General features: G+C 40.8%; 1 protein-coding gene across 1 annotated transcript; it reads right to left on the bottom strand.

The window, feature by feature from the left end:
- Positions 1-5,026: 5,026 nt before the first annotated feature.
- Positions 5,027-16,453, bottom strand: LOC129241753 (uncharacterized). Its single transcript, XM_054878252.1, has 2 exons — positions 15,739-16,453; positions 5,027-8,026 (listed from the first exon to the last, which is right to left on the bottom strand). Exons 1-2 carry the CDS (start codon positions 15,890-15,892, stop codon positions 5,151-5,153), a joined length of 3,030 nt encoding a protein of 1,009 aa, XP_054734227.1. The 5' UTR covers positions 15,893-16,453; the 3' UTR covers positions 5,027-5,150.
- Positions 16,454-17,554: the final 1,101 nt, after the last annotated feature.

Raw genomic sequence — 17,554 nt, 5'->3', positions numbered from 1 at the left:
TCATCGGATATTGTTATCGTCCAAGCTTCTAGGACGGGCATGATGAGAGCTTTGGGGAGTGTTAGTTTTGTTCGTCGAGAGAGAAATTTACTACTATTGAGGATGGTTCTATATGTAGAAGTCCACGTAAGTGGGGAAAGTCACTGATTGCCATTCACTTGGGAGTGGTGAGGACGATTTTTTTTCATATGGTCCAAGTAGCTCACAATTTCCGGGCCTAACCCAAGTATCCTCTGGGTAGCTTCCGAATATCCGTTTGAGAGCGAGCTAATGTGAGAAGGTGAAGCAACCCAGGATAGCTGGTTGTGCGCTGGATTTGGGGACTGTCACGTAAAAATCCTCCCCAATGAAAACGCGAACAAAGCCTTAGATGAGCTGTCAAGTGCACAAGTGTCAAATATGATTTAAGTACGACGCCATTTGCAAAAATTATGATTAATTTTGCGCCACCTTGTAAAATCACCTCACCTCGAAAGCCACATAGGGCCCTCTCATCAACAACTACAACAACGATGACAAGGGTCAACATCAGAGTTGCCCAACTGCCCCTCAATGCAATTTACTGCTTCAACATGCAACTTGCCACATCCTCTTCGCTGTCAATAGCAATCAAAATTACATTTAATTTGTATGACCCAAAGTGGCACATGAAATGAATTGTTGCACACTACAACTACTTACCAACATCATTACTAGCCGGTTGTTTTTTTTTTTCTTTTCTTGAGGTGGTGAGGGCGTGGAGCAAGCAACTACCAGGCAGTCATGCAGCTGCAGAGCTAGAAGCTAAGGTCGTATGTTTACGCCGATTTCGTTGGTTGCACATGTGGCACATGTACGGTTCCACATACACACGTGCACGCCTAATCACAATTTAAAGGTACCTGATTCGTGTGTGCTTCGAAACTTCCTTTACTAGCCAATTGCATACCGAGAGTTTGTCGACTGCTCAATTTTACCAGGGCGCACATGGCCCGCATACCTGCTGCTCCTGCCCTCTCCAAGTGCTCCAAGTGTTGGCGGTTACTTTGTTCCACTATAATTTACTACTGGCTAATCAAGATTATATTTCGGCCATAACTCATTGGCTCAATGCTGCAATGTGCAGGAATATACCCACATACACACAACACAGACATTCTCGTGTACGTACATAAGGTGCTTGCATGTGTCGATACAAACATACACATGGGCATGTATGTATGTATGGATGGTGGTGGCGTAAAATAACTAATGTGGTCAATATTTGCGCTCCGAGCACTGCTGATTGTCCGGCCTCGATATGCTGCATGACTAGGTGGAATATCTGTAACCTGAACTAAATATATTAACTAGCCAACATTTATTATATTTATTTATGCTCATTGAGAACTTAATCAGTCGTACAATTAGTCAATAAAATAACTATTTGATGCTGCAATAAATTTCAAAGTAAAATTTTCTTTCTAGGTTTCCTTCATTCAAACTTTGACACTTTATACGACTTGCTCATTGTATGATCTTCTTATTGGGAAATATTGTCAAACACTGGCCACAACTACTTTTTTTTTTTTTTGCAGATGAGGTTAAAATCGAAAATGTCAGAAACATCATCAAGTTGCCGTCACACCAATGGTATGTGGCGCATGCTCCCACTAACCCTATAACATTCCTCCCCTCTTGGCTGATTCCACCCTAGGACTGCTAAAAGTAATTTCATCAAGGTGAAGCCGTGTTTATGCCTTTTAGACCCATCAGGTACCTGCCTCCAGGTTCCTCTCTCAATTACGTTCTGGAATTATACGCTATCGATAGCATCCATTGGTTTCTCACCAATGGGGCATCGGAATATTGCAGTATCGTTACTTGATATCGACTTGTCGTCTGTTTGGGTTCGTCTTGAGGCTTTACCTCACGCGTTCGTGATTGTAGTCTGCTCGTGAATACAGTCACCGCCACAGAATATCTGTTTCAAAATGGCTTCTTTGGGCGATGAATCTGGGCATCTGTTCTGTATTCTATATCGGTCGCATTCGCTTTGATTCCGCTTTGCGCTCCCATTCTAAGTTTCGGAGTTTTATTACTATCCTTGCTGCAAACTGTTTTATTTCTTCCCATTTCTCTTTCGAGTTCAGCATTTGCGTTATACGGTTATCTGATGTCAGGAAGACGCCGAGGACTTTTGCGAGCTCGAAGCGCTCTTCAAAAAATCCGGCGCAGTGAAAAGTCACGTGTTCTGCACTCTCATCTTCGCTGTGGCACTCTGGGCGGGTCGAATTATCTGCTAGATTAAAACGTTGGATGAACGTAAGAAAGCCACTATGTCCGCTGAGGATTTGAGTTAGATAGTACTCCGTTTCGCCTTGTTTTCTGCTTATCCATTCATCTAGTTTGGGAATGAACTTATACGTCCATCATCCTTTGAAGGAGTGATCCCATCTATTTAACCGAGCGCAAACGATAGATGGCCACAACCACTGCCTGCTTTCCAGCGGCTAAGCAGCCCGCATGAAATGCTTGACTTTTGAGGCTATCCATAATTGATACGGCCTCTTCATTAAAACATCAGTCAGTGATGACGTCGATGGGGCTGGCGTAAGAAAATTTTTTTCCATTTGATTGCCACAAAATCTTTGGCAATTGTCAATGGATCCTAAGTTTAATTTGAACCACTAGATGACGTCGAAGTCGAATTATTTGTAAAAATATGTAGCCTGTTCGCGTGTGGGAGAGCCTCATCTTAATTTACACGCTAGGCCACAAAACCAAGAACTTATTGCAGTTTACTGCGAGGCATTTCTATAATTTGGCATGCGTTGCTCTCAGCCTCTTTACTCATCTCTTCGATAACCGCTTACGCGATTTTGGCCGAGTTTAACAAAGCGCGACAGTCATTTCTTTCTCGTGCTAACCGGCGTCAGTTGAACACAAAAAGTGAAGCCAAGCCTGATCTTTCCAACGCAGAGGAGGCCTTCCTCAACCTCTTTACATACCGTGCAAATGAAAAGCATTGAGTACAACAGAGTTCAAGAAGCGTTTCATTCATTTTAAATCAATTTTGGACGGGATGAAGTTCGAAGAATCTGCTAGTGTATTTTTTTTAGTAAACCTTGTTAAAGTGCAAGGTGTGGGACTTTTTAAGTCCGACTTATGTCGCCGTATGGAGCATATTTATGCAACCTCCCATAGCAGAAATGCGATCATATATCAGCAGACCTAAGATAAAACGATTGGAATTTAAGTGTGCTCTGCCCAATCCATAAGAAGGGTGATCCTGCAATCTATGTCAATTATCGCGCAATTAGTCTTCTAGATATCGTCTATAAGGTTCTAGCGAGCATATTGTGTAAAAGGCTGAAGCCCACCATCAACGAACTGATTGGACCTTATCAGTGTGGCTTTAGACCTGCAAAGTCTACCATCGAGAAGATATTCATAACAAGCCAAGTCTTGGAAAATACCCATGAAAGGAGAATCGACACACACCATCTTTTCGTCGACTTCGACAGTTCGGAGTTACCTGTATGCCGCGATGTCTGAAAACTAATACGGCTACGCAAAATGACATTGCCCAATGCTAGCAGGGCCGTCAGAATTGGGAGGGACCTCTCCGAGCCGTTTGACACCAAACGAGGTTTCAGACAGAGCGACTCGCTGTCGTGTGACTTCTTTAACCTGACGTGAAAGATCGTGCGAGCCGCAGAACTTAATCGCTTAGGCACAGTTGATATTAACATCATCGGCCTTAACAACCACTCTGTTGCGCCTTTTTTGAACTGAATAAAGAGGTAAAGCGAATGGGTCTGGTGGAGAACGAGGACAAAAAAAAGTACCCTCTGACATCAAACACCCACGTCACTGTTAACAGTTATAATTTCGAGATTGTAAAAGGCTTCGAATGTTTAGGAACCAGCATGAACACCGCTAGTAATGCCTCCTTGAAATCCAACGTATCCGTCCTAACGTATGGCGCAGAAGTCGTCCAAGCTTATCCGATAAGGCGGCACTTGGAGTGTTTGAGCGAAGAAGGAAGATGGCGGAAGATTTCTGGACCTTTGCACGGTGGCGACGGCGAATATCACAAGCTATGGAACAATGAGATGTATGAGCTTGACGACGATATATACATAGCGCGGCCAGTAAAAATCCAGCGGCTGAGTCATGTCGTCCGAATGGATACAAATGCTCCGGCTCTGAGAGTATTCGATGCGGTACCAGCTGGTGGTAGCAAAAGAAGAGAAAGACCTCCTCTGCATTAGAAAGATCAGGTAGTGAAGGACTTGGCTTCCTTTGGTATTTCCAACTGGCGCTGGTCAGCACGAGATAGAAACCACTTGTTAAACTTGGCAAAAATCGCGTAAGTGGTTTAGATTATATTATATTAGATTTGTGAGGCTTGGACAAGTCCAAGCACTCAGTCTTTGTACTACACCCGGATAGATTAAAGTAGAAAGAATAGAGATAGGAAAGATAAAAAGGGGGTGGTAAGACGGATAAATTAGAGTGAGGTCACTCTTACACAAATCTCTTGGATTCATTGATGAATTTGAAGAGATCCGGAAGAGTATGAACTTTATCTATACTCAGTATATCGCAACCCAATATCCTAAGTCTGATTCTGTAAAATGCAGGACAGCTACAGAGAACATGCTCTGCAGTGTCGTCATTCTCAAGGCACAATAGGCATATCGGGCTGTCTACAACCCCCATGGTAGCCATATACTGACCACAGACGTTGTGCCATGTGATTACACCCACCAGTACTCTCAGGTCCTTTCTGCTGAGTTTTAGCGTAATAGCGTAAGCGGTTATCGCGCCAATCAAGAAGAAGAAGAAGTCAACCAACTGATAGTCCACGAAATAGAGCCTATAAAAGCCCATTATAGGTCAAAACTTACCTCTCACCCTGCCCTTCTTTGGGGTTCACCCTTTACCAAGTTTAAGTAATGCAAACGTTTTTGTTTTTTGCCTTCAAAAGTTTGAATTTTGCCTTTGTCAATGTCAAATTCATATTTATTTAAAAGAAAAATAATAATAGAAAACATCTTCGTTTAAGACTGAATAATTGAAGTTAAAGATATAAAATCAAGCATAAGTACAAAGAGGCACAAAAAATGCACAAACTAAGCATTCTAGCCGGCAGCATTAAATCTTATTTTACTTGAATTCAGTATTCAGTAGGAATCGTCGATTGGCTCAGATTTGATATTCAAAAAAGCAAAGCTATCCGAAGCTATGATACCCGCCATGTCTACACCACCCGATTCGTTGGTGATCCTTTTTTCCGCATCAGGGCAAACACGCGAAATTGTAGAAATAGGTGAAATGGTGCTGAAATTTGAAAAGGCTGAGGATACGCATGGCGTACTAGAGTTATTGCAGACAGTTTGCTTGAAGGGCAGTGCAGTTTCTTGAAGTCCTGCTGGCGGCCAGAAATTACTAGAGGCCGGCGCATTACGATCAGCAGAAGCGACGCTGAGGACGGGCATAGTTCTTGAAGAAGTCGTATTCGTTGCGGCAGTGACGTTTGTGCAGGTGGTGCGCAATGACGTGGGTAGTTTTAAAGGGTCCACGGCATTAACGTTCGACATAGACCAGCCACGAGCAGCAGTTGTGGCAGATTTTAGCGCGGAGGGCACAAGATTAACAGTGGCAGTGGTGGTCAATACTTTCGTAGAGCTGTGGCGCTCTAAAGACCTCAAAGGCACATCGCCACAAAGCGAAAAGCGACGCATAATTGGCCTAACGCCGGTGGCATCGGGAACACGATTGGTGGTGTTGGTTGTATTTAGCGAGCTGGCAATAGACGCTGGGGTCCAGGACTCCATAGTATTCATTGCGGGTACCACAAATGGTCGAAAGTTTTGAGTTGTTGACGGTGCACCAGTGATCGGTGGTGTTGCAGCGATGGTCACAACCTTATTGCGTGGCGGACCGTTATTGGTTGCGGTGTTCATTGTACGCGGTACAGTAAAGGTGCTGACACCGCTCGAGCTAATTGTATGCTTAAAGCTTGCATTTGACGTGACGTTCTTTGGGAATATTTGATAAATAGTACGCTGGCGTGGGCTATCATTTTTGATCTGTGTATTAGCTGTACTAGAAGTGGCAATGCCGGAAGAGCCCTGTTGATCATTCACCTTAACCAATTTGCGTATGATGCGACGTTGTACCAGCGGGGGAGCCCCCGCCGTTCTGACTGCAGCAAGTGTGGTAGGAGCCGCTAATGTTGGCGTGATGACAGATAGAGGTGGAGTGAAAGCATGCGACGTTGCAATATTACTTGCTTTCAAAGTTTTTGCCAACTTCAGACTCTTTGCTGAGGTATTCAGTACAGCGCTGTGTGTTGTAGGCACAGTACGTAACGTCAGCGGCGGTGGTGGTAGCGGCAATGCTGGCGAAACCAACGGTCGCTCTTCCTCAATCATCTCGGTCGTCTTCTCGCTACTGTTGCTTGTGTTTACACTGAGCTCTGGCGTATGTTTGGCTGCCTGTACTACTGCGACCAATTCACGTACCAAATTTAACTCTTCACCGCTTACCGAGGTCAATTGTGGTGGTATGATGGCTGATGGCGCTGCTGCTCCATGTGACTTATTCAGACCAGGAAAATCAACGGCGCTATCGAACACTTCCATCAGTGACTCGAATATCTTCTTCTTGAAGTGCAATTTTTGGCGTGCATTCATGTCCTTCAAGTAGGGCTTGAGGGTGCTGAGGAAATCATCATCGGTGGAAACTGGCTGCAGATTGCATTGTACGCCTTGATCTATGCTTGACTCAGCATTATCCGGCTCACATGTGATTGCGCCCATTACAGAATTGTCTGTCGATCCAACTGATACCAGTGAATCTGTGAGCGTTGTCGATATTTCAGATTTACTGTTGGCAGCCGCATTAGTCGGCGGTGATTCCATAATAATCTCGGGCATGTCAACTTGCGAAGTCTGCAGGCTTGGTGTGGGTTTTGGTTGTACTTGGATTAGTTTCGTTTCTTTCTTTGGCCACTCAATGGACTCTGCTAGCTGAAGGGTTGCCTTGGCTAGCGATTTGCGTCGTTCTACACTGCGTCTAGATCGTTTCACTTCCGGTTCCCTTTGACGCAGTCGCAGCTGACTGATCATTGTCTTATCTAAATTACGCTTACAAGCGCGCTTGAAACGGAACCGATGTTCGTTCTGCTCGTTCGTAACTAATTCCTCTGCTTCGTCGAGTTCTTCAGTATTCTCAATTTGTCTTTTCTCTGTGGACTCAACTTTAAAGTTAATTGTATCTGTTCTGTTAACTTCTTTACTAACGATGACCTTTTTACTTTTTGAAGCATTTTCCGCATTACTATTACAGTCATTTTTCCTTATAAAAAAGGTGCCTGTATCACTATTCGTTGGACTTATATAAAACGTGCCAACTTTATTATTCGTCAACCGCGTCTTCTTATTTAGCTTCGTTTGATCCGCCTTTGGCGCATTCTTCTCAACGATCTCAATTTTCTCCCCAGCTTTACTCTTCGCCGGCTGAGATTTTCTATTGGACTTAGTTGCGTCAGCCTTATGCTCCTCATTTTTTATGCTTTCGTTATGTTTCTTCAAAGCTTCTCGTCTTGCGGACGGTGGTCTTTTATTTGATTTAATATCATCGTCTCCCTTCTCTTCATTTCTCTTCATAACTTCGTTGTTCTTCCCCCCAGTTGTCTCTTCTGCATGGCTCTTATTTTTCACTTTGCTCTTCAATTCTTGCTTTTGCGTCACAACCTCCTCTTCGTTGTCTTCAATTTCAATTTCACTACTCACTTCAGTTTTTATACCATTTGCTTTGGTGTTGTTGCCACTAATAGTTGATCGCCTCGTACTTACGCTCTCCGTTTCATCATCGCTGGGATCGTGAAATCGCCGTACCTCCGAACCAATAAAAATGTGTGGTTTGAAAAATTCCAACACATCTTGCAGGTAGTATTCCTTGGTACGATGGCCCTTACGTTTTTTCGGCAATCCCACCACGGATCGTATAAAAGCGGTTCGTATATTACGCCAGCGTAGCTTGCAGGATATTACTGTAAATAGAGTAAATGCGGGAAAACAGATATTTTCAAACCAAATATGTCAATTAAATATAGAAAATGTTAGAATATACATAAGTAATATAAAATTGATTTTTAGAGTACAAAATGAAACATCCAAAAAGCTGATAAGCTGGAATATATGCAAAAAAAAGAACCGATCGGCGGTGAGAACTTTTAGAAGAATGACACTTATATATAGCTTCTTGTGATTCACAGCATCTTGCATATATAATAATTACGAAGGAGGAACTTGCTTGGACACTCAAAGCTCTTTCACCTTTCAAAACTCCGGACCTTGATGAGATCATTCCAAAGATGTTAAAGGATTATATTCTACCATGGCTAGTGGAAATTTTCAAAGCGTATTTAAACTTCGGCTATATTACTGGTACTTGAAAACTAGTCAAGTTCGTTTTCATACCAAAAGTAGGTAGGAGGGGAATTAATCAGCGAAGAACTTTAAACGAATCAGGATTTTAGACATCGTCTTTCCTTTTAAAAACTTTTGAAAGGCTTTTGGATATATACCTTAGAAGCTCGTTCAAGAGAGTTTTGGTATATCAACGGCACAACATGCTTAACCCTTTGAGGATGGAGCCGCTCGACGGGCGAGCGTCGCTGAGGACAAGAGGTATTAGAGTGCGCTAAACGTTATAAAAACTAAGACTTTACAAACTAAGACGTTATAAAAACTAAGACTTTATTTAACACAAAAAAAAAAATTTCATAAAACCAAAAACAGATTTCACTTCTACTTGACGAAGTAATGCGGCATCTTCCATCTCATCAGATTCAAAATACTGTCAGTTCAGAACTGTCACTATCTAACGTATCATCTCTAGATCGCTTAGCCATCGTGCGTAGGATAAAATATAAAATATATAAAAAGCCTGCTAGTTCCTCTGGCAGTGAAATTCGTTCTGAATCTACCGTCGTCTCACATAGTAAGTTTACATCATAAGGAAGATAAAACTTTATCGCTAATGGCCCCTAATGTCTTTGAATGAAAACGTGACTATTTTACTATACCTATGCTTATCTTATCGCTCAGAATGGCAGACGTCACGAGCCTTGCAGCTAGGAACTAATTTGGAGGGCTATATGCCAACACGCCTTCGGAACGATACAACGGCTTGGAGCGGCTATATGCCGACACTCGACCCCAAAGGGTTAAAGGTAAATCTACGAAGTCAGCGCTTCACGAGGTAGTTCGAACAATGGAAGGCTCTCCAGTAAACAGTATACCATGAGGGCATTATTGGGTATGGAAGGCACCTTTAATAACGTCAGCACTTATACCATCCAACGGACGTTGATAGACTTAGGGGTGCGCAATTTCAATAGTATTATAGTTAAAGCTCTTACGAAACTTAAGTTAAGTTTACGTCTAGAGTAATTACACCATTAATCATAACTTACATAGTTTTCATAGAAACCCGGTGATTGTTACTTAACAGGAAATCACAGTTGCACCAACCACATTTAGTTTTTCATCGCACATGCTTCCAATAAGCGTCTTCTATTCGCCACTTCTCTGCTCGCTATCTCTGGGCTCTGCTCATTTGACGAAAAATTGGCAGGAGAAAGCTACAAAAAAGTTATCGAGTAAGATTCGCCGCAAGTGAGTGTGACGCCATACGTTAGCGAGTGGCGAATAGATGAAGCAACTGGCATAAATAAACATACATTGGCAGCTCTAAAAAGGAGCTGTCAAAAATGGCATTTGTTTGGAAGCACTCAATTAGTATTATCATAGTAAGACCGCGTTCATACAGGGCAATTTTTGTGTGCTTCAACTTTGCGAATTCTCTTGCAATTCTTTTAGTTTTTAGTCTACAGCCAACATCAACATCAACATTGAAAAGAACGAGAATACAAAACGTGTCGAGTTACGAGTTGAACAAATTACGAGTTGAGCTCCATAAATTACGAGTTGAAGTAACAAATTTCTCTCAACGCGGTCTAATGAAACTTGATAAATATCAGAAAAGCGAAGAAGAGAAGAAAAGAAAAGAGAATGCAGCATTAAATACACGGAGTTATATCAATTTTGTGATATAGTCCCTAGTTAGTGGTGATTCCTGGTCGATAACTTTGTTGTTGCTTGCACATGCCAATTCTTTATCAAGCACGCAAAGCCCATACATAGGGAGCAGAGAATTGGTGAATCGAAGACGCCGAAGAGAGTGATACTCAACAAATACAATAATTTGGGATTTCCGCTGAATAATGTGAGTTACAGAAGCATGTGTCCAAATTCTCATTCGAATAACAGAGAAATTCGGGGTAGAGTACTTCGAGTTATGGGACTAAAATTGAGTCTATATGAGGGGGGTTCAATAAGTGCCCGTGTAAGAAATGAAGACACCGTTCTTTCAAATTTTTTTTTTTCAACACAGAAAGATACACTTCTCTCAACGCTCCGGCCATTTTTTAATCCCTCCAAAATACGCATCTATTTCGGCGATGACCTCCCCGTTTGAACTAAATTCTTTTCCCGCGAGTCTTTTCTTCATGTTAGGGAACAAGAAAAAGTAGCAGGGAACCAGATCGGGTGCGTTATCGTGGTGGACCAGCACCTTTTTTTCGCCAAATGCGGCCGTGCCTCCTTCAATTTTCTTTTTCCTTTTCCTAAAAAATCCATGAGGATGACGCCGTTCGCAGCCCAATGGGAGCACATTCCACATTTTTGAAACTTATAAAATATATGCAAATTAAAAAAAAATTATTAAGAATAAAGTAATTATAAAAAAAAATTATTAAAAAACTTATTAAAAAAAATTATTTAGAATAAAAGAACTACAAAAAACATTATTATGAATAAACGAATTATAAAAAAATATTATTAAAAAACAATATTAAAAAAAAATGATTAAGAATAAAAGAATTATAAAAAAAAATATTGAGAATAAAAGAATTATAATAAAAAAATTATTAAGAATAAAAGAATTTAAAAAAAAAAAAATTTAAATTAAAGAATTATAAAAAAATATTTTTAAAAAGATATTATTAAATAAGTTTGCTTCGAAATCTCGAAAAAGCAGGCTGCAAGGTCGTAGCCTATGCAGATGATATTGCTCTCTGCGTGTCAGGTAAACACCTGAATACCCTCACTGAGCTCATGCAACGCTCAATCAATATTCTGTCAAAATGGTGCACCGAATGCGGACTAAATGCGAATCCAGCAAAGATAGATCTTGTTCTCTTCAATAGGAAACAACAATCTCCTCCACTGCAAACAATAACTTTAAAAGGGGAATCATTACTCCTATCTGATTCAGCTAAATATCTAGGAGTTATTCTAGATAGGAAGTTGAGTTGGAAATTGAACATCGAAAACGGATGTAAAAAAGCTTTCAATGCTCTTTATACTTGTAAGAAAGCTATAGGCAAAACCTGGGGTTTTTCACCTCGGATCATTTATTGGATATATACCTCGATCATCAAACCGATACTCTTCTACGGTGTGGTTGTATGGTGGACAGCACTCGAAAAACGGTGTAGAGTAGCCACAATTGATCGAGTCCAAAGAACAGCCTGCCTCCTGATAACCGGATGCTTAAGTACAATACCTACTAAGGCTCTAAACACGTTGCTTCACTTGTTCCCTATCGATCTGGCTGGCAAAGCGATTGCTGCGAAAGCAGCGACACGCATGAATGCTATATCGAAATGGAATAAGTATCTTGGCCATTCGGCCATACTGAACAGAAACACTGTTATCTCTTCCGACATAGACTATCATGTAAGTCTTCCATCACCACCCTTGCTATTCTCCTGTTCACTCCCAACTAGGGAAGAATGGAAGACAAATCTTACCGAAATCGATGGCCCTCTGATTATATATACAGATGGTTCAAAACAAGACGGCAAAGTGGGATTTGGAATCTTTTCCAATTCCCCTCACATCAATCTATCATTTAGATTACCCGACTACTGTAGCGTATTCCAAGCGGAAGTATGCGCTATCTGGTATGCTGCGAAAACTCTCTTAGAAAATAGAATATCACTAGAGGATATCCGCTTTTTCACCGACAGTCAAGCGGCCGTTCGAGCACTCAGCTCCTCTTATACCCACTCAGATGTGGTTCGATCCTGTCTCTTATCTCTTAACGAGATAAGTGTTCAGAATTCTGTCCAAGTTATCTGGATACCGGGTCACAGTGGATTCGAAGGTAACTGCAAAGCTGATGAGCTCGCAAGAGCTGGAGCTGCGCAATCGAATGTTAGTAACTTACCCACAATCCACATTCCGCTCTCAACATGTAAAATGCTCATTGATCGAGAATTTCACAGCATTGCTGATCGGAGGTGGCGAGTAGAAACTACTTGCGTTACGACCAGACAAATCTGGCCATCCTACAATCTGAAACAGACAAAAACCCTTATAAGTCTTTCGAAACACGAACTAAGGCATATAATATCTCTTATCACCGGCCACTGCCTTTTGGGCACTCACGCACGTCGGCTCGGGGTTCCTCAAAACGACCTGTGCAGATACTGCGAGGACGAAGATGAGGAAGTATCGAGCAGACATTTGCTGTGCAGTTGTCCCGGTCTAGCCAGAAGTCGACTCGCTCTTCTAGGCTCTCCAACAATTGACAATCTTTCAGTACTCTCAAACCTGAAAATCGAATCTCTCATCAAATTCTCGAAACGAATTAATATCTTTGACCAAAATCTACAATAAAAATCTCGGTTAGGTGGGGAAATCATTTAAAATAATGAGCTCTAGGGCAACACAACGGACCCAACTTGCGGTCTATGTGGCACTCCGATGCGGGGTCACCCTTAAACCAACCAACCAACCAAATAATATATAACAAAAAATATAAAAAAAAAATGTTTAAGGATAAAATAATTATATAAAAAAATTATTAAATTATTAAAAAAATATATATTGAATAGTTTATTGAATTTTTTTTTTTTGTATTTTTATTTTCAGTTTGGCTATAAGAATAAAAGAATTATAAAATATAAATTATTAAAAAAAAGATTAAAAAAAAATTATTAAGAATAAAGAATTATAAAAAAATATCATAAAAAAATATATAAAAAAAATATTCAAAAAAGATGTTTAAGGATAAAAGAATTATATAAAAAAAATTATTAAATTATTAAAAAAAAATTATTGAATAGTTTATTGAATTTTTTTTTTTGTATTTTTATTTTCAGTTTGGCTATAAATAAGAGAAGCGTACATATTTCACATTGAATTTTTTTTATTGAAAACAGTACTTAAAGCTTTCCGTTAACTATGAAACACCATTTTATTTCATTAGCTTCGACGGCTGGTTTTATAGTACGAATGAGCTACTAATTTTTCAGTATATTTTCGCGAATTTCGACGCTTATTCCACCAATCGCAACTTCAGTTTTATGTTTCAACTGCTTCTGGATCGTCCTTGGATCGCCTTTGGATCGCTGGCTTAAAAAAAAAACACACGTAAAATTCAGAAAAATGCATAACATTTTTATTTACATCAATAGTACAATATAATTTAATGTTTGATTATTATTTCATGCAAATGTTGACCACGACTACGCTTCAAATGGTCCATCCGCTTAGTCCAATTTTGGGGTACTCTTTCCAATATTCCGGCCGGTATCTCAATGCTTTAATGTTGTCTTCCAATGCGTTAATTAAAGCAGGCTTGTCTGAATAGACATGAGCTTTAACACAGCCCCACAAAAAATAATCTAAAGGCGTTAGATCGCACGATCTGGGTGGCCAATTGACAGGTCCCGAAAGTGAAATAAAATGTTCACCGAACTCGCCTCTCAACAAGTCCATTGTTACGCGTGTTGTGTGGCATGTTGAACCGTCTTGCTGAAACCACATGTCATACAAGTCAAGCTCTTGCATTTTGGGCAAAAAAAAAGTTGGATATCATTTCACGGTAGCGCTCACCATTCACAGTTACGTTACGATTCGCAGCATCTTTAAAAAAATACGGTCCAATGATACCTCCAGCCCATAAACCACACCAAACTGTGACCTTTTCGGGATACATTGGTAGCTCTTGCAATTCTTCTGGCTGATCTTCACTACAAAATCGAAAATTCTGCTTATTCACGTACCCATTGATCCAAAAATGAGCTTCGTCGCTGAACACAATTTTTCGACTTTAAACTTTCTTAACAGAACACGCATTTTTATAATAAAATTCAATGATTTGCAAGCGTTTTTCGTTTGTAAGACGATTCATGGTTAAATTATAGACCAAACTGAAGATGTTTGACGGTGAAACAAAACACGAAACGTGCGTCAGCTGTTTAAACCAACTGTTTAAAAAGATAATAGCTAAAAATCACCCTTTACTTAACAACGCCTCACAAAAATTAGTCTAACAGAGGTAAATCGTAGCTTCTAGACGGCTAAAAGATTCCACTGTTTTGGCAGATTATTCGATTTTCGTAAACTATGAGCAAAAGATTGATGTAAGGTTGACTTTGTGGCACGTAGCGCCGCCCTGTTGAAACCAAATATCGTCTATGCCATCCTCCTCAATTTTGGGGAATCGAAAAAATGGATGCGCATGGTACGCTAACGCTCACTGTTGACTGCAACGGCGCCCCCTTGTTCATATTCGAAAAAATTGTGCAATGATGGCGCACGACTAAAATTCGCAACAAGCAGTCACTCAGTTTTAATGCGTTGTCCTCTTCATGCCGACGTGTGGATATCCCAGACTCACTAATGTGACAATCCAATTTGTTAGCCCAAACGCCGAGGTGAAAATGAGCTTAGTTTAGGTTGGGAAAATAAATTTCAGACGAAAAAATTATTTTGCGGTAAAAATACTCATCTTCCGCCAAGAGTACTTGAGCGCATTGAATGAATGGCGAATGACGTCGCATTTTGTAAATGTCTTGCCATAAACTAAATTTCTGACAAAACTCGGTTTTTAATGCAGCTATCAGAGCAAAAAAAAAATAAGGGGTTTTCCAATAAGACGTGTTATTTTGATATTCAAAAAAAAATTATCTTTTTTAATATAAATGATCGGATGTTTATTTCATTATACTCGTAAAGAGAAAGGTATGCCGTTAATAGTGGAAAATAATATCAGGCAAATAACCACCACGACCACGCTTACAGGACAATATACTTTTGATGAAATTTTCCATAACCGAATTGCAAAGTGGCTGCCCTATGTCCTCGATAGCCTCACGAATTCCATCTTTGAGGTATTGAATCGAACCTGGGCTGTTGGCGTAGACCTTCTCTTTCACGTGACCCCAAAGAAAAAAGTCACAAGGTGTTAAATCACAAGATCTCGGTGGCCAATTGTGATCACCTCTTCGAGATATACCACGGTCTGGAAACTTCTCGCGTAAAAGATCAATGGTTTCGTTGCTTGTGTGGTACGTAACGTCCATCCAATTCCGGCCATAAAAAATCGTTAATCATCTCTCGATAGCGCAATCCATTCGAAAATAACACCTGTTATTGGAAAACCCTCTAAACGCTAGATGGGCCAACATGTATAAAAAAATAAGGTGCTATGCATAGCAGCAATTTCGTTAGTTTTTGAATTTCCAACTTCATTAGTTGCCAGCACAACAAATAAATATTGCACACGAAAGTTGCAGCATCGCGGTATCTTTGCAATATTTTACAGTTACAGTCATACGTATTCTAGCAACCTAGCAGTGGCGCAAAACTTTCTTGCGCCACCCTTGCGCTGCCTTGCACTCACCTGATTCGTCACATGTTTTGGCTATTTCGTTCCAGGCGAGATCGTAAGCATCGCGCCTCTCGTAATTCTCATCGGAACGATCGTAAATACACCGATGTTGTTGCACGGCGCGACACAAACGCGCATTAACATCCGCCTTGGCTTGAGGTGTCATGAGCCCGACCGACCGGCTCGAACGAAGCGAAAATTCACCAAACGAACAACGAGTCGCTTTTGATGCTATTGCAAAACTTACTAGCAACAAATTCACTATCGACTATCGCACGTGACGACGCAAAGCTCTAACATTTCACATTCACGATTGCTATTTGCTATAATTTTCACAAATATATACTTTGGTACACAAGCAACAGCGGTGGGCACGACACAGCACAGTAAATTCGCCGATGTGGCGAGTGTAGGGTTTTGGAAGTGTCAAATTGACGCATAAACGACACTGAGAGTTGTCAAACGGTGCGCCCGGTTGCTTTGTCGTGCAAGCAAATCGATATGTGTGTGTGTGTTCGTGGGAGCTTACGGCAATTTATCAATTTTTTACTGAATTTAATCGGTTTGCTGTTCGTCAAATTGCGTTAGCCAACAATTCTAATCTCAACGCTTGTCTTTGCTTACAAACTTTTGCTTCTCGTTTATGCATGCATACAAACATACATACATGTGATTTAGGCTACCAGCGATTTTCATTCGCTTTGCACTTGCATTTCGATTCAACTACTCGCTGCCAATTGTTGTGATTACGATTTTTGTACTGACAGCATTGCCAATACGGAACTCTGCGGTATATTGCTGCTGGGCGCTACGGATGCTCAGCGAAACGAATACGGGTTTTGGCAGCTGGCAGTGCTGTGCGTGAATGTGGTGGTGAACAGCGAATGATTGCTAGCTGCAGTTTGGTAGGCACTGCAGGGTAACGAACGCTAACGAAATAGCAATGGTGGCGCGTAGCATTTTGAATTGCGATAGAGCAACAAAATAAAGAATTTTTCTTACAAGTTTAAGCTTATGAATGACTCATTTAAGTAACCAATACCCGGTGTGCGTTGCTACACCTCAATAAATAAAAGAGAAACAATCAATTGGAAAAACATTAAACCAGATTATTTTTATTAATTTTTTGTCTCCACGCAAGCGCATATTTGGCGCACAGATGAACAATTTTTCTTGAGTACCATGAGACACAAATGGATTTTCTAACCACATTTCTAGGATGCACTTTGGGTTTTTTGCAGGGTACGGCACTTGAAGTGTAACCAATTAAAAAGTCCATACATTTAGCTCGGAAAAATACTTTTATTCAATTCAATTGTTACAAAATTAAGGATCAATTTACTTTTGCTCGATATGACCACCTTTAGCCTTGCCTATGGCTTTGAAACGGTCCAGAAACGAATCGCAAGCTGCCGAATGTGACTTGCAGGTATTTTGGCCTACTCGCGGACAATGGCTTTTGTCAGCGCATCGAGACTGGTGAATGTTCGGACCTTGCTCTCCAAAGTGAACTAAAGAGAATAATCAATCGGATTCGCGACTGGTGAATTTGCGAGCCATTGTGTGGACGTTATGAAGTTCGAGACGTTGTTTTTTAGCCATTCTTGGTTCACTCGAGCTTTGAGAGACGGTGCCGAGTCATGTTGAAACGTTCAAGGTCTGCCACCGAAATGTTTTTCTGCTCACAACTTGAAAGCAACCTCCAGAATACTTTCCCAATAATATTTCGCATTTACCTTGACGCCAGATTCAATGAAATCGAATGGAGGGTGCCAATCTGCGGTTACAGCGGCCCAAACCTGTGGCGGGTGCTGCCTCCTGGTGGCCA

This window comes from Anastrepha obliqua, chromosome 3, assembly GCF_027943255.1.
Source record: "Anastrepha obliqua isolate idAnaObli1 chromosome 3, idAnaObli1_1.0, whole genome shotgun sequence".
Classification (NCBI taxonomy): Eukaryota; Metazoa; Arthropoda; class Insecta; order Diptera; family Tephritidae; genus Anastrepha; species Anastrepha obliqua.
Note: the sequence above shows the minus strand (reverse complement) of the source record. Positions and strands in the feature narration are given on the sequence as shown.

Bases quoted from the DNA above. Each gene is read 5' to 3' on its own strand.
- LOC129241753 (XM_054878252.1), bottom strand. From the start codon at position 15,892: ATGACACCTCAAGCCAAGGCGGATGTTAATGCGCGTTTGTGTCGCGCC. The intron at 8,027-15,738 runs GTGAGTGCAAGG...CTCTATTTACAG, and splicing joins CAAAACATGTGACGAATCAG to TAATATCCTGCAAGCTACGC.